This window comes from Hemitrygon akajei, chromosome 10 (assembly GCF_048418815.1).
Source record: "Hemitrygon akajei chromosome 10, sHemAka1.3, whole genome shotgun sequence".
Classification (NCBI taxonomy): Eukaryota; Metazoa; Chordata; class Chondrichthyes; order Myliobatiformes; family Dasyatidae; genus Hemitrygon; species Hemitrygon akajei.
This window is the reverse complement of record NC_133133.1, coordinates 49,487,278-49,512,887: the sequence shown is the minus strand read 5'-3', so window position 1 is coordinate 49,512,887 and position 25,610 is coordinate 49,487,278. Positions and strand designations below refer to the sequence as shown.

Genomic DNA, 25,610 nt, shown 5'->3' with positions numbered 1-25,610 from the left:
TTAACATGAGGGGGGAAAAGGGGCATTACTGGAAGATTGAGAAATTGATGTTCATGCCATCAGGTTGGAGGCTACCCAAGCGGAATATTATGTGTTGTTCCTCCAACCTAAGTATGGCCTTAGCATGACAGTGGAGGAGGCCATGGATGGACAAATCGGAATGGGAATGGTAAGTGGAATTAAAATAAGTGGCCACTGGGAGATCCGGCTTGTTCTGGCAAATGGAGCGTAGATGCTTGGCGAAGTGGTCTCCCAATCTATGTCGGGTCTCAACGATATACAGGAGGCCTCACCAGAAGCACCAAACACTGTATATGACCCCGACAGACTCACAGGTGTAGTGTCATCTGACCTATAAGGACTGTTTTCATGCCCTGAATGGTAGAAATTGAAAATGAAGACAAGATTCTCTAGGCAGAGGAGAGTGGTGGTGGAGGGGAACTAGCTAGGTCTGGTGTCCAGAAAGAAAGCAGACAGCTTTGAGGCCTTCCTGGTGGGGGATGGAGGTGTATAGGGACTGGACATCCATAGTAAAAATAAAATGATGAGGGCCAGGGAACTTGAAATCCTTGGAGAAATCAAGAGTGTGTGAGGTGTCATGGATGTAGGTAGGAAGGGACTGAACTAGGGAGGATAAAGCAGAGTCTAGATACGCAGATGTGAGTTCAGTGGGCAGGAACAAGCTGAAACAATGGGTCTACCTGGACAAGCATGTTTGTGGATCTTGGGTAGGAGGTAAAAATGGGAGGTATGTGGTACGGGAACTATGAGGTTGGTGGCAATTGATGGGAGATCCCCAGAGTCAATATGGTTGGCAATGGTGTGGGAAACAATGGCCTGGTGTTCTTTAGAGGGGCCCCACCTACACCTCCTCCCTCACTAACATCCAGGGCTCTAAACAGTCCTTCCAGGTGAGGCGACACTTTAGCCGTGAGTCTGTTAGGGACATTTACTGTGTTTGGTGCTCCTGGTGTGGCCTCCTATACATCGATGAGACCCGACGTAGATTGGGAGACTGCTTCACCGAGCAATTACGCTCCATCCGCCAGAACAAGAGGGATCTCCCAGTGGCCACCCATTTTAATTCACTTCCCATTCCCATTCTGGTATATCCATCCACGGCCTCCTCCACTGTCGTGATAAGGCCACACTTAGGTTGGAGGAATAACACCTCATACTCTGTTTTGGTATGAACATCGATTTCTCAAACTTCCAGTAATGCCTCCCAACCACTCCCTCTTCTCCATTTCCCATCCCCTTTTCCCACCCTCACCTCATCTGTCATTGCCTCACTTATTACCTCCCTCTGGTGCTCCTTCCCCCCTTTTTCTTTCTTCTATGGCTTTCTATCTTTTACCAATCAACTTCCCAGCTCTTTGTTTCAACCCTCCCCCTCCGTTTCACCTATCACCTGGTGGTTCTCTCTCCCTTACCTTCCCCACCCCCCCCCCCCACCTTTTAAATCTACTCAGCTTTTATTTTCCCAGTCCTGCCGGAGGGTTTTGGCTCAAAACATCGCCTGTGCTTTTTTTCTATCGATGCTGCCTGGCCTGCTAAGTTCCTGCTTGGATTTCCAGCATCAGCAGATTTTCTCTTGTTTGTGAAAACCTTGTTTGGGGCATTCACCACTGCTTGAATTTTTTCAGCATACTTGTGCAATCCTGCACGTCAGTGGTGTGACCACAGTAAGTGATGCTTGGTTTAAATAATTCACACTTGCTCTGAGCCCGTGATCGCCTAATCTTTTTAACACTCTCTTGAGACTTTGGAGATGTTTCCTGTCATCCTTACCGGTAACAACGATGTCATCCAGGTAACACTGGACAGCCTTTCAGCACCTAATCCATACCTTTCTCCTAGAGTGCAGGTGCAGATGACACTCCAAAAATAAGCTTATTTTAGCGATAAAGCCCTCTGTGTGTGTTTATAGTGAGGAACATTTTGGACTCTTCTTCCATCTCCATCTGTAGGAAAGCTTCAGCTAAGTCCATTTTGCTGAAGTGTTTTCCTCCAGAAAGGTTTGCAAAGATATCCTCTATCCTTTCAGTCCTGGCTTGACGGTGACCTTAAAATTAACACAGATTCTTACAGACTCATTCTTCTTTACTACTGTGACCGCCAATGTTCCTTTGGGCTCTCACAACAACTTGGAAAGAATTCCTTCAGTCTCAATGCAACCTAGCTCACTGGCTGCTCTATCATGGATAGTATAAGGAACTGGATAGGCTTTGTAAAACTTGGGTGTGGCATTTTCATTTAACACTATTTTACCCTTGATATGTTTGAGTTTTCCAATGCCATCCTCGAAAACTACTACGGCATCATCCAGTAGTGTTCTTAATGTGCTTTCAGTTGTTTTTTTTTGGAAGGGACATGGCATGCAAATTGTGGCTGGATCTCCAACCAAGTTATGTTTATCTCAGCTAATCACAACATCGCAATGCTGGCCCTCCTGCTTTTACCACATATAAGCTCAATGTGCCTTGTTGGGTTTTGTGTTTCACTGTTAAGCATGTCATTCCCACAGGAATTATATTTCTTCAGTCTAAGTTCTTAGTTGTATATCTGTAGCTTTAGTTCTGTATCTTTGAAATGTCATTCAAACGCATTTTGTGGAATGACTGAAACAGCTGAGCCAGTGTCCAATTCCATTTTAATTAATTTGCCATTCACTTCTGGTGTGGCCATATTGCTTACACTTTGCAAATCTCAAGGCTACACTGTCCTGTGTCACTCTCATCATTATCAATTTTTTCTTCAAAAGTGTGCAGATTCGTGCTCTTTCTGAAACTGTAATTTGACTTTTTTATCTTTTTCTCTTCTTTGCATTCCATATACTTTTGTCTGCCTAATATGCTCTTTGTATGTGTCCTACTTTGTTGCATTCTCTACAAGTTTCACCTTTAAATCTGCTTTGGTCTGGTGTGTGTTAGCCCCTGCCACAATGGTAACACAATTTGTTCGACAGGTCAGTCTTTGTATAGATGTTACAGTTTTATTCATGCTCACTTTCATTCCTGACTCTAGCTCAATTATGTCTCTGACTGCTGTTCCCATTGATACAGCTATTTCAACTGCTCTTTTAAGTGTGAGCTGTGGTTCAGTTAGGAGCCATTTTTGAATGGTCTCTTGTAAGATTCCACAAACTAAATAATCTCTCATTACTAAACTTATTACTGAACTAACGATGCTCAGAAAATCAATTCAGCCACGTACACTGAAATGGACTCCCCTTTGGATTTCACTTATGAAACCTAAAGCGTTCTGCAGTCACTGATTTTAGTTCCAAATGTTTCTGCATTACTTTTACGATATCAGCAAAGCTAATTTCTGCAGGATTGATTAGAGCAGTTGTACTTTTAAGCAAACTAAAATCCAATGCACTCTACAAGATTGGCACTCGCTTTTCATTGGCTATTTAATTTGCTTCAAAATACTGCTCAATTTGTTCAGTATATATCAACCAGTTATCTTTTGTGCAATCAAATGTGTCTATCTTTCCAATGTAGCCAGCCATTTCTGTTCTTTTTAAAATTTATAATTAGTACCAACTGGTATTCACTGTTTATGAACCCGTGAATTAATCTATGTTCTGCCTTTTTTTTAAATCATCCATCTCTGTCCCGTCCTGAAGAAACATGTGCCGCACTGCTTTTTCTTTAACTCCACCATTTCTCACAGCATTTTTTTACTCTAACGCATCACAGCACTTCAGCAGGTTAGTGGTCTTCTTGAGTTCATTTAAAATTTCCTCACTGCCACTTTTTTGTAACTCTAAAGTATAAAACTAATTGACAGCAAAAACATGCAGCCTTAGTTTCATCTTTACTTTAAGCAAGGCACAAAGGTATGACATGGTGGCATGATGGAGTATGCAATTTCCATACCTTTACACATAAACTATAATAAATTATTGAAATGAACAAGAATGCTTAATCAAAACAACTGTCTACATCAGGGTGCAGGTCGATGGGACTAGGCAGATGAACAGTTTTGCACAGATCAGATGGGCCAAAGGGCTTGTTTCTATACTGTAATGTTCTATGACTCTGTTATGCCCCTCATGATTCTATAAGGCTTTCCCTTAGCTTCCTTTACTCCAGATAAAATGTTTCCAACTTTATCCATTTTCTTGTAATTCAAGCCCTCCTGTCCCAGCAACATCCTTGTGCAACTTATCTGCATGCTCTAGTTTATCACAGTCATTCTATGGCCTGGTAACAGAACTGGGCAAGGCATTCTCGATGTAGTCTCACCAATCTCTTGTCCAGTTGTAACATGCCAGCCCAATGCAGGTGTTCCATACACAACTACCTTATCTACCTCTGTAGTCTCTTCCAAGGAATTTTGATTTTGTACCTCTAGGTGTCTCTGTACTACAACACCACACCAAGCCCTATTATTCATGTTATGCCCTGACCTGGTTTTAACAAATGCATCGCTGCACTTGTCTTGATTAAATTTCCTCCCTCCTGTGTTCTTGGATTCACTTCCCAGATGATCTATATTCTGTTGCACCTTTAGACAATCTTCACAGTCCAGTACACCATCAATTTTGTGGTCATCTGCAAACTTGCCTCCTACATTCTCATCAAAGTAACAAATAGTGGACCAAGCAGCAACCCTTGCAGTACACCATCGGTCACAGGCGTCTGAAATAAGAAACAACTTTCCTCTATGACTCTTTGACACCTTCTACTAGGCAAATTTTGTTTCCAATTGGCTTGTTCATCCTGGAACCACGTGACCTTGCCTTGACAGGTTCGTGTGAAGGAATTTGTCAAAAGTCTTGCTAAAATCCATGTATTCAATGTCTGCAGCCCTGCCCTAATTACTCCTTTTGGTTGCTTCAGGGGAAAAAACAATCATATACACGGGACTTTTATTTCCACACACAAAGCCTTGTTGACTACTGCTGATCATTCCTTGCCTTTTCAAATGCAAACAGATCGGGTGCCACGGTAGCTTAGCAGTTGGCACAATGCCATTACACCTTGGGGCTTTTTACAGTTCAGGTTCAATTCTGCTGCCACCTGTAATGGAGTCTGCATATGCTCCCTGTGAGTTTGTGGGTTTCCTTCAGGTTCCTCCCACAGTCCAAAGACGTACCGGTTGGTAGGTTAATTTGTCATTGTAAATTGTCCTGTGATGAGGCTGGAGTTAATTGGGTGGTTGCTGGGTGGTGCAGCTCATTGGGCTGGAAGGGCCTGTTCTGCATTGTATGTATATCTAAACAAAAATATATTTACAATATTACTGAAATATTAAATACTCAGAAATGGGAATCCTGCCAAATTGTTCCTTCCTTGTGTGGGGCTGGGGAAGTGAGCAATGGCGATTGTACAACACTAAATGACAGAAGTCTAGAGATGGAAGCTTTGATCTTCCCGTTGTGTGCAGCCCTGCTTACCCAAGAGAGTTGTTAGAAATTGCGAGGTGGAATTATGTGTTTGTGTACACACACCCAGCCCTTACTGGACATTATAAAAAAATCATTGTAAAATACAAGCCTTCAATATTTTTGTTTTGGTTAGATTAAACCAAAAGCGTTGGTGCGTGGCCAAATGGTTAAAGCGTTGGTCTAGTGATCTGAAGGTTGCAAGTTCGAGCCTCAGCTAAGGCAGCGTGTTGTGTCCTTGAGCAAGGCACTTAACCACACATTGCTCTGCGACGACACCAGTGCCAAGCTGTATCGGCCCTTGTCCTTCCCTTGGGCAACATCGGTGGCGTGGAGAGGGGCGACTTGCAGCTTGGGCAACTGCCGGTCTCTTATACAACCTTGTCCAGGCCTGCACCCCGGGAAGCTTTCCAAGGCGCAAATCCATGGTGTCTTGAGACTAACAGATGCCTATTTTTATTAGAGGTTAAAGAACAAAACCAACAAGAAGAGAAATACATAATAATGTCACACATAACCTGAAGATAAAAGACATTATTTCCACTATCTTTCAGCAAAGAAAGTTGCATAATATGTTGAAATAAAAAGGAAGTCCCGAGTGCTTGGTGAAATGGTTGTTGTTAGTTGCCAAAAATCAACACTACAAGGGTTTGAGAAAAAGAATCTAATGCGAATGGCCGTTAAAATGCTGGAGGTGCCTGGACCAATTATCATTTTCTGAATGACATGGATCTTCTACCATTGACTAACAACCTAATTGACTGGTACATGCAGCCAATTAAGCTGTTGTTGAAATGCTTTTGTTTTCCGTTGAGTTAACAGCAGATGATCTAACTCCAATAATTAGCCAGTTTAGTGTGTTACGTAACCAGTAACTGGTTTCACTTACCAGCAAAGATAGATGTGTCAGTTGAAGTCCAATGGTACTATTTTCAAAAGTTTTATTCAATAAGGGCACAAACGTATGGTTAATACAAACATTCAAATCATCAAAACTCAATCTAAAACACCGGTGTAACCATAATCAATCAGAAATAAGCTCTTTCGTTGTCTAGGGTATAATACTGAGTCCAATTGGAAATATAAAGAGTCACTCTGAAGTCTGCAGGCTTTTCCCTTTTGGTTTCACGTGTTGGAGAGAGAGAGAGATAAAACGGAAAAACTTGCCGTTTACATCCGTGGAATCAGGGGAGCGATCTTCCCCGTTGTTAGTTAAAAGCGATCTTCCGTTGGTTCCAGCCACAAACCCCGCATTCGGAATTTAACGCACGTGGCTTATTTCAAAATGGCTTCCCGTTCCCACGGGAAGCGTTATCGTGCTTCTTGGTGTCTCCTTGGTGCGTCTGAGGGTCGTCCTCTTTCAGACCCTTCTTTATACTGCCTCACGGAATCTCAGGTGTCAATCAGGTTGCAGGTGATGCAATCTCTCTCTCAACCAGCCCACTTTGCCCGAGGGCTTTACAATGTCCCTGCGAGTTGGCACGTCTGCAGTTCCCAGGTGTCTCCTGAGAACAATGCCACAGTCACCAGCTTTTGTCCCAGTGGAATGTCTTTCCATTTCCTGTGTCCATTCAGCCTGTCTCTCTCTCTCTCTTGCTCTCTCTCTCGGGTCATTGACCCCCCCTTCACTAGGGCTCTCGCAATTCTCACAAAGGAGGGGGCTGGTATCATAACAAGTGAGATGCCAATAACTAATGCCCCATGGCCAAATTTACAGTTTTTCTTGATAAATATTCACCACTGTCTTCCGACCCTTCCCCTTGCTCCTTGGTTACGCTGTGTTACCATACACCAGTTTGTAATGGTGGCTAAGTTACCAGCAACCAAAACTCTGAACAAGAGATTCAAAGTTCACATTTTTACTATGGCAGCTAGGGAGCTTAAATTATACTAATTTAAGTAAAGTCTAGAATCTTTAAAGTGAAAGCTAGTGTCAGCAGAGATGACTACAAAGCCACTGTAAAAATTCAGTTGGTTCACTAATACCTTTTGTGAAAGAAGTCTTCAGTCCTTGCTCCACTTGCTGTATGATGTGAATAACTCTCAACTGCTTTTGCCCTTCAGGGCAGTTGGGGATGGGTAATAAAATGCTGGCATTCCCATGTCTCAGAAAGAAATAACGTTTAACTTTGAGGTTTTTTTCTGCATATCTGATAACTTTTACATGTACCCTTGCTCCACCAGATGTCAGATCCAATTAACTGGCTGCAAAGCACCAAGAAACTATGCCAGGTTGTGGTTGATAACCGCGAGCAACAAGCTCCAGCGCCTGTCAAGGAAGTAAGTGACTTAAACTCTTCATTACCACATCCAGAAGGCTGGAGAAAGCCTGTGGAAGCATGCTGCATCATCACTGCCAGGCCACGGATGACTCCTCCCGTAGCGATGCAGGGAGTGCAGTTACCTCAGATCTCTGATATCCCAAAGCCACGTGGGTTTATGGGTTAATTGACTTTTCTAGATTGGTGTAGATGACTTGTGAGGGAATCGGGTGTAGTTAATGGTATAGGTCACAGGGGAATAAGTGAGGAAAGGAATTGATATGTTTGCTGTGAGGGGTGACATTGTTTTGATGGGCCAGATGGCCTCTGATAGTTATAAGGAAATGAGAAGTACTGTGGGAAAGACACTGCTCTGTAATGCAAATAGAACCAGTGGTTTCGAAACGTGAATACGCTTGCACACAATCACCCACTCCCACCCGAACCTCTATTCCCCTGACACCAGTGCATCTTTAAAGCTTCACAAGGGTACTCACACTTCACTTGCTGCAGTCTGTGAGACGTTTGCTTCTGTGTCCTGCTTGCATTTCAGTTCAAGCATCTGTGTTTCACTCTGCACATGTTACCCTGCTGCAGCTGGTGAGCTCTATCTTGTGAAGAGAATACCAGTTGACAAGATTGAGAAGTGCTCAAATCTTCCTTGGGGAAAAATAATGACAAACCCCTCTGACTCCTGGGAATCCCTGGCCCATAACTATTCAAAGCGAGGGAGAAACTGTCAGAATGCTACTGAGAAAATTAGGTTTAATCATTAGGAACAAGCAGATGCTCTGCTTAAGAGGCAGACAGAGTGCACCACCTCGGAAATTATCCACCGCAGTCCGTCTCCTGCCCACCTGTGGAAGATCTGTGGTTCCAGCAATGACTTCATTAGCCACTCAAAACTCACAAAACTGAAAAGAAATCTAACCATTCTTGATTAAAAGGGACTATCTGAAGAATATAATTATGTATTAAATCCAGTTGTTCCGTTCATTAAATAACAAAAGTAAAACCTATAGTACAGAGAAATGCATTCTGAGCATTTTATATGCAAAGATTTGATACACCCCTAAGTCTTAAAAACTGTAGTTTAAAGTGCAGCGTTCAATAGATTATTGAGAAGAGTGCAGTACTGTGAAAGATTGCTTCTCAGATATTAAACTGTGGCATTATTTGAAGAAGTTAATGTGAGGTAAACAACTGTTCTACTCAATATTATAAGAAATAAGGTGGATGATATTGTGCTTTTACAGATTGTTGGGTATGGGATTGTGGCCATCACTGAATTGTGTTTGAAGGATGGTTGTAGTTGGGAGCCGAATCTCCAAAGTTACACATTGTATCGGAGCGATAGGAAGGTAGGCAGAGGGGGAGGTGTGTCTCTGCTGGTAAAGAATGGCATCAAGTCATTGGAAAGATGTGACATAGGATCGCAAGATTTTGTATTGTTGTGGTTTGAGTTGAAAATCTGCAAAGGTAAAAGGACCATGATGGTAGTTTTATACAGGCCTCCAAACAATAGCTGGGATGTGGACTACAGATTGCAATGGGAAATAGAAAAAGTGTGTCAAAAGGGCAATGTTATGATAGTCATGGGAGATTTGAACATGGAGGTAGATTGGGAAAAATCGGTTTGGTAATGGATCTGAAGAGAGTGAGTTAGTTGAATGACTACAAGCTGGCTTTTTAGAGCAGTTTGTCGCTGAGCGTACTAGGGGATCAGCTGTACTGGATCGGGTGTTATGTAACGAACCGGAGGTGGTTAAGGAACATAAGATAAAGGAACTTGATCACAATTTGATTGAGTTCAACTTGAAATTTGATAGGGAGAGAGTAAAGTCTGATGGAACAGTATTTCAGAGGAGTAAAGGAAATTACTGTGGTATGAGAGAGAGGAGTTGGCAAAGTAATTTGGAAGGAGGTGCTGGCAGGGATGATAGCAGAGCAGCAACGGCATGCGTTTCTGGGAAAAACAAGGAAAGAGCAGGATAGCTATATTCCAAAAACAAAGAAATACTCAAGTGGCAAAATAGCACACCGTGGCTGACAAGAGAAGTGAAAGCTAGGGTAAAAGCAAAAGAGAGAGCATGCAACAAATCAAAAATTAGCAGGAAGATAGGGGATTGGGAAGCTTTTAAAAACCTCCAGAAAGCTACTAAAAGAATCATCAGGAGGGAAAAGATGAAATATGAATGCAAGCTAGCAAACAATATCAAGGTAGATAGAAAAAGCTTTTTCAAGTATATAATTTTTTTTTTAAAAGAAAGTGGATATATGACCACTAGAAAATGAGGCTGGAGAAATAGTAACAGGGGACAAGGAGATGGCAGATAAACTAAGTGAGTATTTTGCATCAGTCTTCACTATGGAAGACACCAGCAGTGTGCCACATGTTAAAGGGTATGAGGGAAGAGACATGAGTGCAGTTACTATTACAAGCGAGAAGGTGTGCAAAAAGCTGAAAGACCTAAAGGTACATATGTCATCTAGACCAGATGAACTGCATCCTAGGGTTCTGAAAGAATTAGCAGTAGACATTGTGGAGGTAATAGTAATGATCTTTCAAGAATCATTGTACTCTGAGAACTCGAAAATTGCAAATATCACTCCACACTTTAAGAAAGGAGAGAGTCAACAGAAAGGAAATTATATACCAGTTAGTCTGACCTCAATGGTTGGAAAGTTGTTGCAGTCAATTGTAAAGGTTGAGTTATGGAGTACTTGGTGACACAGGACAAGATAGGACAAACTCTTAGTATCTCTCCTTTCAGTTAGTCCTGACGAAGGGTCTCGGCCGGAAACGTCAACAGTGCTTCTCCTTATAGATGCTGCCTGGCCTGCTGTGTTCCACCAGCATTTCGTGTGTGTTGTTTGAATTTCCAGCATCTGCAGATTTCCTAGTGTTTGCTAGGACAAAGTCAGCATGGTTTCCTTAAGGGGAAATTTGGCCTGATAAGTCTGTTGAAATTCTTTGTGGAAATTACACATAGGATAGACAAAGGGGATGTAGTGGATGTAGTATATTTGGACTTCCAGAAGACCTTTGACAAGGTGCCACACATGAGGCTGCTTACCAAGTTAAGAGCCATGGTACAACAGGAAAGTTACTAGCATAGTTAGAGCATTGGCTGATTGGTAGGTGGCAGCAAGTGGGAATGAAAGGATCCTTTTTTGGCCGTCTGCCAGTGACTAGTGGTGTTCCACAGGGGTCGGTGTTGGGACTGCTTCTTTTTATGCTGTATATAAATGATTTAGATAATGGAATAGATGGCTTTGTTGCCAAGTTTGCAGATGATATGAAGATTGGTGGAGGGGGCAGGTTGTGTGAGGAAACAGGAAGGCTGCAGAAGAACGTAGACAGATTAGGAGAATGAGCAAGAAAGTGGCAAATGAAATACAATGTTTGTAAGTGCATGGTCATGCACTTTGGTAGAAGGAATAAATGTGCAGACTATTTTCTAAATGGGGAGAAAATCCAACAATCTGAGATGCGAAGTGACTTGGGAGACCTTGTACAGAACACCCTAAAGGTTAACTTGCAGGTTGAATCAGTGATGAGGAAGGCAAATGCAATGTTAGCATTCATTTCAAGGGGTCTAGAATGTAAGAGCAGGAATGTGATGCTGAGGCTTTAAAAGGCACTAGTGAGGACTCACCTTCAGTATCATGGACAGTTTTGGGCTCCTTATCTAAGAAAAGTTGTGCTGGCATTGGAGATGGTTCAAAGGATGATTCTGGGAATGAAAGGGTTATCATACAAGGAACATTTGATGGCTCTGGGTCTGTACTTGCTAGAATTCAGAAGGATGAGGGGGGGGATCTCATTGAAACCTTTTGAATGTCGAAAGGCCTAGACAGAGTAGATGTGGAAAGGATGTTTCCCATAGTGGGGGAGTCTAGGACTAGAGGGCACAGCTTCGGGATAGAGGTGTGTCTATTTAAAACAGAGATGTTTAGCCAGAGGGTGGTGAATTTGTGGAATTTGTTACCACAGGCAGCTGTGGAGGCCAGGTTGTTTGGTGTATTTAAGGCAGAGATTGAGAGGTTCTCGATTGGGCATGGCATCAAAGGTTGCCAAAGGGGAGAAGGCCGGGGAGTGGGGCTAAGGAAGGGAAAAAAAAAGCACTGGCTATGATTGAATGGCGGAGTGGACTTGATGGGCCAAATGGCCTAATTCTGATGCTATGTCTTGTCATCTTAGGTTTATCATGAAACAATCATCTCTGCAAACAGGTTTTATTTGCCAGTGTACTGGGCAACCAGACAGCTGTTTATGGGACTGAGTGATCCTACAGTATATTGATATAACTACAATTTTCACTGTGATGCAGCTTGGAATGTTATAGAAAGACATTTAAAGATGTGAATTCTCACTGTGGAACATTTCAAGTATAAAGCAGGAAGTGTATGTTGAAATGAAATTGAACACTAAATTCCTATCCCCGCCTTTCTATGACTATAATTTGGTACTTTGTACTTTCTCATAATAGGAAGTGGCTGCCAATTATCCTGAACTCAATGATCTGATGGAATCTATCCAAATGCAGCAGCTAAAGGAAGATGATGTCATTTTAATCAAAGGCCTACGACAGCAGCAATCTGAGACGACAGATGAGTTGCAGGTAAAGCCCGGAGCCAATGTAAAGCCTCCCTCCTTAAAGGGTATTCTCTCCCTAAAGGTCTCAGTTGTTGAGTATATTCCAGTCTGAGATTATTAGATTTTAAGGGATTCAGAGGATAAGGGACATTAAAATAAAAGATCAACCTTCAACTTTTTGAATGAAGAAATAAGCGTGGAGATACAGGACAATATAATACTGCCTTTTTTTTTTCACTCGTGCTCTGAAAGACATCATTGCTGAAGTTCAATGTCTCTGTTCTCCAGCAAGCCACAAGCAGAGAGAATCTAGAAAGAAAGGTGCAGACTTGGTGCTGTCTAAACTGTATCAAGTACGTGACAGAAAACTCTCCATTTGTTTAGGGGAATGTTACACCAGCAACACATCAAAAATTCAACAGAATCCAGGACACAAGATTTTACTTATTTGACACCTAATCCACTATTCTAAATTATAGATAACCACCAAACCCCTCCCCCACCCCCTCGTTGACAGCACTAATCAAAACACCAACCTTGACCAGAGGATTTTCATTTATGGGATGTGGCCATTGCTGACAACCCAGAGTTAATTACTCTTCCCTAATTGCCTTTGAGAACTGCACCATTCTTTATAAACTCTGCAACTGGAAATACACCACCTTCCATTTACTGTTGGTGGATCTAATGCATGGAAGACTAAATTTAAAAAAAAGGAAAGAAGTATTCACCACAAGGATTGCAGCAGTTCAACAAGTGACCAACCATATTGTTCTTGAAGGCAATTGGGGATAAGCAGTAAATACTAGTATTACTAGTAAGGTTCACATTCAATGGATGTTTTAAAAAAAAGAAAATTACAATCATAAATTTGGTGTATTTTAATCAGTCTTTGTTGGTGCAGCACTTAAATGTGAAAAATAATTATTACCATTGTAGTCAAGTCAAATGATTTCACTGGTTATTTAAATTCTATTACAAATTTCTGTTTTGTTATATGTCTTTGTAGTTGCAATGATGTAGATGCAACTCCAATTAGATGTGGTACCTGATTGCTTTTGGAAATATTAAAAAGAAACCAGCTAGAATGGTCCAGCTGAATTAGCCCCTTTAAACAGACTAAGGGTTACCAGTGGTTGAACAAATGCCACTCATAAACACAAGGGATTCTGCAGATGCTGTTAATCTTAAGGAACACACACAAAATGGTGGAGGAACTGAGCAAGTGACATAACATCAATGGAGGGGAATAAATTAGGGCTGAGGCCCTTCATCAGGACTCAAAAAAGGGGGGGGGGGTAAAAGACAAAATAAGAAGATGGGGGGAAAGGAAGGAGTAATCTGGCAAGTGATATGTGAAGGTGGGTGGGTGATTCTATGTGACTCTCTTGTCCACTGATCTCCCCACTGTGACATATCACTGCAAATTTAACAAGTGCTACACCAGCTGTCATACCTATTCCTTCACCACCATTCAGAACCTCAAACAGTTCTTCTAGGTGAGGCGACACTTCACCAGCAAGTCTGTTAGAGTCATCTATCTTATCTAGTCTCCTGGTACAGTCTTCTCTACATCAGTGACACCTGAGGTAGATTGGAAGAGTGCTTTGTCAAACAGCTCCATTGTGTTTACCACAAAAGGCAGGAACTCCCAGTGTTTACCCATTTCATTTCTACTTCCCATTCCCATTCTGACATGTCTGTCATAGCATCGTCTATTGCCAAGATGATGCCAAACTCAGTTTGGAAGAGCAACACCTTATATTCCATCTGGGTAGCCTCCAACATGATGGCATGAACATTAATTTCTCTAACTTCTGGTAATTACTTCCCATCTTCCCATTTTTTCCTTTTTCATTACCTATTCTGTTACCCTCTCACCCCTTCTCTTCTACTCACCTGTCCATCATCTACCTCTGGTTTTCTTCCTTCCATTCCATTGTCCTCCTTTTAGATGCCTCCTTCTTCAGCCCTTTACTTCTTCACCCATCACCTCCAAGCTTATTACTTCATTGACCTTCTCCCTCACCTGGTCTCGCCTATCACAAGCCAGCTTGTATCCCTACCTTATCCTGGCTACTGGCCCTTTCCAGTCCTGATGAAAGGTCACGGCCTGAACTTCAATTGAGTAAAAGAGTAAACAGTTGACGTTTTGGGTATGATGAAGGGTCTTGGCCCAAAATGTCAACTGTTTTCTCTTTTCCATGAATGCTGACTGGCCTGTAGAGTTCCTCCAGCATTTTGTATATGTTGCTTGAATTCTGTGTGGATTAGTTGATGAAATTACAATTGCTTTAAATGAAAGGAATGCAACACTGTTGAGAATTTTTTTGATGAACTCTTATTTCAGTAGTAACTCTGTCTATTTAACAATTGACTGTTTCAAAATAAACAGTATATAATGGTTAGCAATTTTCATTTGACTGAATAAAGGTGTACATGCACTGTTGATTAATTCTTCAGCTGCGTATGACGTTGAGCCTCCGTTTCCTTGATCATCTTGATCATATATAGCATGGCGCCCTCTTCAGGGAAAGTGTGGTATGTGTATGCAGGGCCGGTAGCAATGTATCTTTCTGAATAATCCTATTTTGAACACTCACACTAGTGGTCTAAACCAGGAAGTAAATGTTTATTATTTAAGAATAGAAATTTACGTGTGAAAGGGAAATAGTAATTTATGAGACATAGGAGCGGAGGCTTGTAAATATCTCACACCAGTTTCTTAACTCTACCCACAAGGATTCTACATCTTCTGATCCTATGTCACTTTCTTCTATGTGATTTCATTTTTTTTTTACCAGTGGAGCCACTCCTCCTCCTTTGCCTCCCTGTATATCATTTCAATAGATTGTGTATCCTTGAATATTAAGCTCCTAACTACAATTGTCTTTCAGCCGTGACTCTGTGATACTCACAACACCATACCTGCTAACCTCCTACTGTGCTACCAGATCATCTACCTTATTTCTATAGTGCATGCATTCAAATGTAACACCTTCAGCCCTGTATTTGTCACCCTTTTCAGTTTTGACCCCTTTTACACTGCAGTCCATCCCACTGACTGCAATTTTGCCCTGTCATCTGGCTGTCCTTCCTCACAGTTTCACTGTAGACTACCTCTGCTTGTAAACCAACATCCCTACCCTCAGCCCTATCAGTCCAGTTCCCATCCCTCTGCCAAATTAGTTTAAACCCTCCTCAAGAGCTCTGGCAAGCCTGTCCGCAAGGATATTGTCCCCTTCAGGTTCAGGTGTAGCCTGTCCCTTTTGTACAGGTCATACCTTCCCCACAAGATCCCAGCGATCCATCAATCTGAAACCCCAGATCAGATCTTCAGCCACGCATTCATCTGCCAGATCATCCTGCTTTGCCTTTATTGGGGCATGGAACAGGTGGAAGTACAGAGTTCGTTACCCTGGACGCCTTGCTTTACAGCTTCCTACCAAGCTCTCTAAATTCTCCCTTTAGGACCTCCACTCTTTTCCTTCCTGTGTCATTGGTACCAATATGTACCAGGACAACTGGTGCTCCCCCTCCCCCTTTAGAACCTCGTGGACACAGTCTGAGACATCCCTGACCCTGGCACCTGGAAGGACAACATACCACCTGTGTTTCTCTATTGCATCCACAGACTCTTCTATCCACTGTTCTGACTATGGAATCTCCCATCACCACTGCATTCCTCCTCTTCCCACTTCCCTTCTGAGCCTCAGCACCAGACTCGGTGCCAGAGACTTGATCGCTGAGGCTCCTCCCCCCCCCACCCCCATAATAGTATCCAAAACAGTGTACTTGTTATTGAGGGGAATAGTCACAGGGTTACTCTGTGCTGTCTGCTTATTTCCCTTCCCTCTCCCAACAGTCACTCATTCACCTGCCTCCTGCAACCTAGGTGTGACTACCTCCCTGTAGCTCCTATCGATCACCTCCGCAGTTTCCCACGCAAAATACGGGAAATAAAAGTGGGCTTTTAGGGGAAAGGGAAAGCAATAAAACAATAGAAGCTCTAATAATAAATCTCGAAGAATAAGATTTCTTATTTGCAAAGGCATTGTTTTAGGACAAGAATGTTTGGTAGATATTACACTTTTCACAGTGGTATGAAAAGTGCTCACTCACATTACAACTACCTTTACACTTTTCTGGCATTTTTGATGGTCAGCAAGAGAGTTAATACAGCCACTTTTCATGGGTTTTTCTGCTGAATTGCAAGTAGCAAATAGTTTGGGGCATTTAAAAAGACCTTTGGGATTTCCACATTTTACCTCCGCAGGATCAGACTCTCGATCTTTATGCATTCATCATTTTTAACCCAACATCTGGGCCGTTGATTATTCACCTAAAGGCTTTACTGCCCCAGACAATTTGTGCAGAATTGCAGAGAGGATACGGCAGCAGAGCTGGAGCCTCTCCTGCTGGTGTTTTAAATTTTGATCAGAATCTATATTCACTTTTTCTTTGTTAAATCAATTGCTGTTGTATGTTTTGAAAACAGAGTTCATCGGAAGGAGTGATGTGCCTCTCACCCTCTGCCAGCCACGGCCCTGGCTCTATGATGTCCAGCCTCAGGAAGTACGCTTTGGGATTCCAGCATGCCATCCATGCCATGACCCAGCATTTTGCTAACGTCGGCATTCGGAGTATCGAGGAACCAGAGTACATTCCCACTGCTGAGATTTCTCCTTCTGATGCCATCACTGCTCAGGGAACAAACCTTTCTGCTCCAGGTGTTGAAGCTTGTTTTCCTGATGCTGCGGTTCCTCCAGCTGATATTCCACCCCTTCCAACGTCAGAGCAGCCGTGTCAGCAGAATTTAGTTCAAAGTTTATCTGGTCCTGTGCAGCCTGTAGTATGTTATCCACCAGAGAGCATTCAGTCATCATGTGAGGCAACCAATGTGGACCTGGGAACACCTTCCAATCCTCTGCCACCCTCTGGATCACAATTTTTGGAAAAGCTATCCACTTTTGCCGGGCGGATGTCCGACGAGGTACTTAGTTCAGTGAACAAGAACAATGTTCCTCAGGGGTCTAAGCCTGATTATATGGAGGTGACACAGTCTGAGGTCTGGACATGCACTGAAAGTGAATTTTCTTTCGCGATGTCTTCTTGTGATGTTATCCCAAGTTCTCATTTGAATCAAACGTTTCCGGATGTTGATGTGTCTCTTAAATCATCACACAATTATTTAAAGTCAAGCAAACCAATAGAGTCAGAGAGGAACCATGTCGTTCTGGAATGTGAGAGTAGATATGCCGTCCCATGTGGCATAGGCTTCCTAGCAAGTAGAGAGGCTTCCAATATTATTCAGAAATCTCTTCAAGAGATTGGGATTGAAAGGGAAAACCACCTTGATGATGTTTCAAGGACAATAAACGCCAGCTCTTCAGGGAAACCACGTACAATGGTGCTTCCTGTTGTGGAGAATTATGCACTGAGGCTGACCCAGGAAGTAATTTCTGATGGCACCAGGAGAGCAAACTGGGAGGGAAAGGCGATAAGTCACAACGTGGAGGTATTTGAAGAGGAAAGTAAGCATTCACACCTTGGCCACTTGGAATCACATGGAGGAAATTCTTTGGACCTTTCAGAGATTCAGTTGTCACAATCTGACATTGATGCACATGAACTTAATCATCTTGGAAGAACTACACCAAAGTCATTATGTATTGGAGTAAGCCCATTAATAGCTAGTGAACAGGTTGCAACTTTAACACAACAGTCTTTTGATTCATCTGTGGAGGGCGAAAGACATTTATCAGCATTTGACAAAGAAAAAGCAGATAATCAAGACTATGAGAAACTCATGTGTGACAAACTTGGGCTCACCAAGAAGGCATCATTGGACTATCCTGATGCACCACCACCAACACCACTGAAGCCACAGCTCACAGGCAGTCAGAGGAGGAGTTTTACTAGAAAGCTCAAGGGAGGTTTAGCTAAAGAATTCCTTCCCTCACCCCCTCCACCAACTCCAAAGGAAATTGTCAATTTTTGCCTGCCTAAAGATGGGAGAGAGGATAAGGCTGAATTTATGAGAAAGCTGATACGATCGCTGTCTCAAGAGTTTAGCGGAAAAGACACTACAGGGACTTCTGAGGTGCCAGATGACGAAAGGCTGCAAAATGTACTGCAGGAATTTCCAGCTTCAGGAAGTGAACCGACAGAGGGGTTGTGCACTGATGAGAATAAGATGCAAGACTACTTCAGTAATTTAGTATCTGGCATTGTCTTTTCATCTGCACAAGTTATGTGTGGTATTGTAGGAAAGAGCTTTGATTCTAAAAACCCTAATGAGCAGAACAGTCCCAGTGTTACATTCGGCAATGATAGCCAGCTGAAGAGCCACACTGTGGAAAAACTGAACCTGCAAGCTTCTGATGTAGCCATTCTGGAACCTCAAAGGATTCCAAGTGAAAACAATGGGGATAAAAACCGAGCCAGTTTTCCACTTGTAACAGAAAACAAATTGTGGGAATATATTGACAGACTAACACAGGAAATCATTAATTCTGTCATCAATTTTCTGAAGCAAATTGAATTACTTGAATGTGGGGAGCACAAGGTGGAGAGGAAAGGGGATGAAAACAAAGACTGTAAGCATTCACGTTATATCAAGCAGCTAAGCTCCATGTCTGAAGACTTGGTGCAAAGAGTGGTACAGTCTGCCCTCCACCTGTTTAAAACTCAGTATCAGTTGCAGCCAGCCCAATACGCCAGCACTGTGAGCTTATCTGAAGGTTATGTGGATCCTGTGCCCGCTGCAGAAGTATTTCAGAACATTGATCCTACAGTCAGGGGCATTGAGGAGAATCCTATTCTCACTGACAATGAAGAGCAGCAGTTTATCGAACCATCACTGGAGACAATCATATCTGAGGCAAACAGCCAAGCTGCAGCTCAGGACAGTGACCCTGTATTTAGCCGGGAGGAGCAAGTGGCAGGAAGTCAAGGGACAGCTTGTGGAATTGGCACTACACGCCCTCTTGATGTAACAAATTGTAAGAATGACAGCAGTGCAAGATCTTTCAGCAGCCAGTGCCCATATAAGCAACCACTTGTAAAAATGGAGAGTGAAGAATTCGCTGGAGAGAATTGGAGTGGTTTCAGTCAGGTAGAAATGAAAGTAAGTTTATATGAACAAATGAAGGAAAGATCACGTCCACATAAAGATCAGGATGCATTGCTCAACCTCAACTCCAAGCCCATTAGTAATGATGAAGAAAAATCCTCCACCTTGGAATTAACAGAGCCAATGATGAAGGATCCAGAACACAAACAGTTAAACAAAACATATGCTGAAAGCTTAACACAAACTATACTGAATTCTTCCATGGCTGATGTTTGTAGGCACTGTAGTCCTAGACTAGAGGAACGAACACATTCTCAAAGGACTGTTGACTTGCACAGAAATGCGCTTTCTGTTTCCCGCAGCTCGGAAGAGAGTCTAGAGGACCAGCAGAAAGCACAGACAGAAGAATTGTTCAAGGACAAAGAAGAGCACGTTCCCTTAATTCTGAACACTAAATTTCAAGGACTCAATGTAATTGAATATGCCAGCGATTCATCAACAAAACAGCCACAAGAAAATTCAAATCAATCAATGGCTGCTTTAAAGCAGTGTAGTGAAGACCAGGAAGACTCTGAAGAAATGGAACATCACAGCTTCTTATCTACAAAGCCAATTGAACTTTTGTTGGTAAACTTCAACTCTGCATCTACAACTGTCAATGTTCAGGTACAAGCAATGCTACAATGGGCAACAGCCTCCCAGCTCAATGTCTCCAAGATTCATATAAAAAATTCAAGTGAGGACTTTGTACAGGTAAGCTGTGCAAACTGGGGACTTAAAATTTATTCCCTAGACTCTGCAAATTATGTAGCCTAATTTGAGTAAGTGTGAATTAATTATCTGATTCTAACACAATGATTGAGCAAAGCTAAAAATAATACATTCAAGGAAAATCTAGAGGCAAAATGCTGCAGCTGCTGGAAATATGAAATATGCAGAACAATCCATAATCACACAGATTCTGTTATAGTATAACAAAAGGCATATACAATACATATGAACACAATGGAATAGCTGCAAAGCATTAATTTTCTTTGTCCTTTTATTGGAAACCACACTGTAAACACCAGAAGTAATGGAGTGGTATCACTTCAATCAAAGATGCTGGAAATATAGTCAACATGAAATGTGACTATTTCCAACTGAATATGTGCTCTAAAAACATTAACTGTTATTGCCAACAAGGTGATGAATAAATATCACAAGTCATTTAGAAGTTAAAGGTTATTTCATGCTTTCCAATCCAGAGTATATTTTTGGGGTGATGTTAACATTTAACATTTTCCTTTCCCTTCTAATCTGCAGCTGTTCCTATGTTAGGAAGCAGAAAGGTCTACTCAGTACTTTTACCATTAGCCACTAAAAGCTATGATAGCTGGTTTGATTTCTTGCACACACTCTCTCTCATGTTTTCTCCTCCAGTTTTGTCCATCTTTCTTCTAACTAGACATGTTACAGCCCTCGGGACTTATTTTAATAATTATGCATGACTGTTTTCTGTAATAGATGTAGCTATCTTTTCATTTCAATTTGTCTCCCTTTCCTTTTCAGTCTCCAAATGCAGGTCATTACCGTGATAATTTTCAGCTGTGACATATAACAGACAGTTGTTCTGTTGCCTTCTCCCCCTCCCTTGCCTGTCTTATCACTTTTCCAGTAATGACAAAGGACCCTTGACTGAAAACACTTACACTTGTTTCTCTCCCTACTCATCCGAGTGCTTCCAGCATTTTCAGTTTTTGTTCAGATTTACAGTGTCTGCAGTTTATCACTCCAGTAAAACACTAATATTTCATCTTTGAGACCATATCCGATTGTGGACACAGGCAGAGTATCTGAATTTATCTGAACAGTTGCTGGAGTTGTAATATTTTTGTGTTGTTTTAACTGTTTCTCCTACAGAAGCTTGGCACTACATATGTACTCAGACCAGAAATAGAAACTGACCTGATGAGAGTTTCAACCCAAAACATTGACAATTCCTTCCCTGATGCTGCTCAACCTGCTGAATTCCTCCAGCAGATTGTTGCTATGGAAACTGTTAACCTACAGCACTGATTCTCTCCATTATCTAGTTTACCCATTACATCCATAAAGCTTTTAGACAGTATCTGCACTTTTAATCAATGACGCTTGGAGATGTTGCTTTGATATGAGAGTAATCACTAGTATTGAAACAATAGTGTCTTAGGCACTTAATTGGAAAACTACTTGTCCATTAACTAATGTCAGTAATTTCTTTGTCTGTTCCAGTTCCCCACTCTGTTGACATTAGCTGAAGAGGAAGAATGGACTGTGGGAGACCTCCTCTGTGCTGTGCTAGCCTTCTGTGAAAGTAACCAGAAAGCAGCCAATACAACACTCTTCGACTACCTCCTTGAACCATTGTATGGCATTGAGGCTTGCAGTAAACTGCACAGTGCCTCCAGCTAAGGCTTGGTTTTAGTGAGAAAATTATGCACAATCACCTTTTCTAGTAAATTCAATGTTCCTGAGGATCAACTTGCATTTGGAAGGCATGGAAAGGAAATAATCTGTAAATTTCATTACCCCCACCCCACAGTCCTCTGACTGTCATGATCAACAAGTTATAATGAAGGAAAGTACAATGTTTTTATAAAAATTTAAATTACTATGGTGGAATCTGTTTAATTTTATGCACGTGATCTGGTTCCAGATCAACTCTACCAAATGCTAGTCTGTAGCGAGGAATGAGGAGATGCAACAGCATTGCCTGCATCTGCATGCTATGTCTCTGATTCAAATCATTTCATGAACCTTGCCACCTCATCATCTCCTCACTTCCTCCCACAACAAAAGATTAATTTCATCCCATGATCTTCTCCTTCCACCGCTACCATGACCACCTCTCCTTCATACTGTTAGCTACACATTTTCTCTCAGCTCCATTCATTATATTGAAAGGACAAAGATAATTGAAATGCGAATAATCACATTTCCCAAATAGTTTTTTATTCCTACTGTTAGTGTTGCTGTTTTGAATACAGCACTGAAAGAGACTATTCAGTCAATTGTGTCCACACTATCTCCTAAAGGGGCAACCCTGAGTTCTATTCCCCTGCTCTTTCCCCCAGCCCTGCAACTATTATCTCCAATATGCTTATCCAGTTCCCTTTTAAAGACACTGATAAATTTAGAACTCAGTGAGTTCTAGATCTCAGCCCCTTTCTGAGTGGTGAAAAAAAATTTATATCCTCCTGGTATTTTTTTTTGCTCAATTTTAAATCTTTGTCCTATAATTTAGATAACAGCTTTACTTCCAGGTCTAAGCCAGTCATGTTACTGTGTGCCTGTGTCATATTTCCTCTCATCTACTGTGCTCAAAGAAAAACAACTACAATTTCTCCATTGCAATCATTTTCCATTTCTAATCTTTAATTCTCACCCTTGGATCTATTATTGTATCTTCTGCACCCACTCTGGGACTTCCACATCCTTTCCAAAATGTGGGAACAGAATTGAATACACTGCCCCAATTGTAGACTAACTTGCAGGTTCAGTCACTTTTCTGCGTATGCACTTTGTGCCTTTAATTATGAAGCCTAGGATCCAATGTACTCAAATAGTGACTGCATCTATATGGATGCCAGGGCATCAAAGGATATGGGGAGAAGGTAGGGGAGTGGGGATGACTAGAAGAATTGGACCAGCCCATGATTGAATGGCGGAGCAGACTCGATGGGCCAAATGGCCTACTTCTGCTTCTATATCTTACGGTCTTATGGTCTTATATAAAGGATTTATGAATATTTATACCAATTTCCTGCACACACTTTAGAATTTTAAAGTTTTAAATATCATCCTTTACTATCTATATAGTTTCTCTTTTTTATTTATGTAATTTCATCCCTCTCTGAAATGATTTCCATCTGGTTCATGTTTTGCCATTTACTTATTCCTTTGTTTTTCTTCCAGACATTACAGCTCTCCTTACTGTTTACCGCTCTTCTAAGATTAGAATTGGCCTTAAATTTGATATTACTTTGCACATGCAAATTTATGTCACTAATGTCTCAGGAAAAGAGAGGGCCTGGTCTTGACTCCTAAAGAAACACAAACACAATGAATTAGTAGTCTATTACATTTAACCCTTAGTCATTTTGTTCCACTTGTCAATTAATAACTAATTTTCTGATAGCTGTAGATTTATTTTGTGTCATTCCAGAATCTGGCACAATATAAGTGCAAGTTATCATCTTCTACAAGCTGAATATAATGATTATGCCTTGACATTTACCTCAAAGTAATCTTGTCCAAGTGACTGGTGAATGTATAAGCCTTTTGCCTTCACACCATTTAGATTTGGAAACACACCATTATGTTACTCAGCAAAGCTCCCTCCAATGACTAATGGACTGTTAAACTAAGCCCTTCAAGCCCCAAGCTGTACTGAATTAGTTTGCCTTGTTAGTGGAAATAGGATATTACATTAGCCCCACTATTCTCAGATTATGCAAAAAGCAGCGTTCCTAACTACAAACGTTTGTATCTATGGGTCTCTGAAGAGTGTAGACTCATGAACCCTGAGTAAAGACTAATGTCTACTCATGATCTGTAGCACTAATGAGCTGTACTTTGTATCATTCTGTTGATGAACCCCAAATTCAGAATACCATGTGTCAATGCTACAAAAATACATCTCTTGTGTATGAACTTCTCAACAAAGATCTTCAATGCCTTTTCATGCTTTAACCCATAAATATTAATACCTTTGGAACTGTGCCTTGCTTAGTGTCAATTTCAGCAGAGAGGACAATGTTTATCAGTATTATGTTTATAAATAGGAAAATCAGTGTATTTCATGGAGACATTTTATAATTGAGATTACTGTAGAAGGAACACACTCTGGATGTTTTGTAAACCTGCAAAGTTACCATGGGTTAGTAGAAGAATAAAATGCTTCCACATGATTTTGGAAGACGATGAAAATCCTCTGCTGAAGAACAGGACTTCTTCAGTGGTGGCCAAATACAGTACAAGAAAACTTTAAAGAAATATTCATTTAAATTTGTAAGCACTGAAGTATACAGAAGATCAGGAATCTTAGACCAGAGGTCTTAATGAATGCTTTTAATTATAATATTAGTTTGTTCCCTGCTGCTTCCTCCTTTTCAGACAAATCTTTCCAACATTAAAAGTCATAAGCCTTTCAACGTAAAGGCAGGACAGACCTGTTCCACTACTTGCTTCATCACAGGCCAGACAATTAGAATCCTGTTACACCAAGCATGGATTTTTCCAAACAAGAGAGAATCTGCAGATCCTCGGCCCAAAACATCGACTGTATTTTTTCCCATAGACGCTGCCTGGCCTGCTGGATTCCTCCAGCATTTTGCGTGTGTTGCATGATTTTTCCAACTGGATTTTAACATGTGGTTGGGAGCTGTGTCCTCTACAACTTTCAGAAGGTTTTGTTTAGTTTGGATTTACTAGGTTTGTTATGTATATTTCCACTCCTTAATTATATCTGTTTTAGTTTAAGTATTGCATGTGCAGTTCAGCTGTTACATTAAAAACAGTAGGTGAATGAACATAATCCAGTCATTCTCCTTCTGTATGAGAATGTGCACTGTGTCGCAGAGAAAGATGTTGCTCTATCTTGATCCAGGTTGAAGATGATTTCTCAAGGACTGTAAAACACAGCAGTATTTTTTCTACTTTTATCTTTAGATACAAAATAGAATGTGTTAAAAATTTTGAAATTATGCCCTGCATTTTTTAATAAAGTAAATTTTCTGCAATTTACTTTGTATATGGAACCCTAATTTATATTTACATAAATATAGAAACTGACCATTTCATCTGTCTGTGTGTATTGGACCGAAAACAGAAAATGCTAGAAAAAAAATCAAGTCAGATTGTTCAAGTTTTTCAAAATAAAACACGTATTTGTGTATATTCCATGTCAGCTGTACACTCAGACCAATGTGCTCACCATTCCCCTCCCCACTTTACTTTTGCCTTCTACCCACTTATTACAAAATAAATTTTTAAAAACTGCACATGGAGGAAATCTGAAATATAAACAGAAAACCCTGGAACCCAATTGGTTTGCTGCTTTGTGGAGCACTTGTGTTCAGTATTCAGCCATGACATTGCACTTCAATTACCTTGCGCCGAAAATCACCATCCTCAGATTCAGATTCATTTACTTATATCACAATTACCTTAAAACATACAGTGAAATGCATCATTTGTGCTAACAACCAAGGATGGGCTGAGGGAAGCCCAGAAGCGTTGCAGCACTTTCTGGGG

General features: G+C 41.3%; 1 protein-coding gene across 1 annotated transcript in view; it reads left to right on the top strand.

Moving 5' to 3' along the window:
• The window catches only part of LOC140734368 (uncharacterized), a 50,149-nt gene extending 25,068 nt beyond the window's left edge, over positions 1–25,081 (top strand). The window contains exons 2-5 of the mRNA XM_073058236.1: positions 7,583–7,678; positions 12,153–12,284; positions 16,758–20,087; positions 21,588–25,081. Coding sequence (XP_072914337.1) covers positions 7,583–7,678; positions 12,153–12,284; positions 16,758–20,087; positions 21,588–21,767 — 3,738 coding nt within the window. The 3' untranslated portion in view covers positions 21,768–25,081. The remainder of the gene's footprint in view (positions 1–7,582; positions 7,679–12,152; positions 12,285–16,757; positions 20,088–21,587) is intronic.
• Positions 25,082–25,610: the final 529 nt, after the last annotated feature.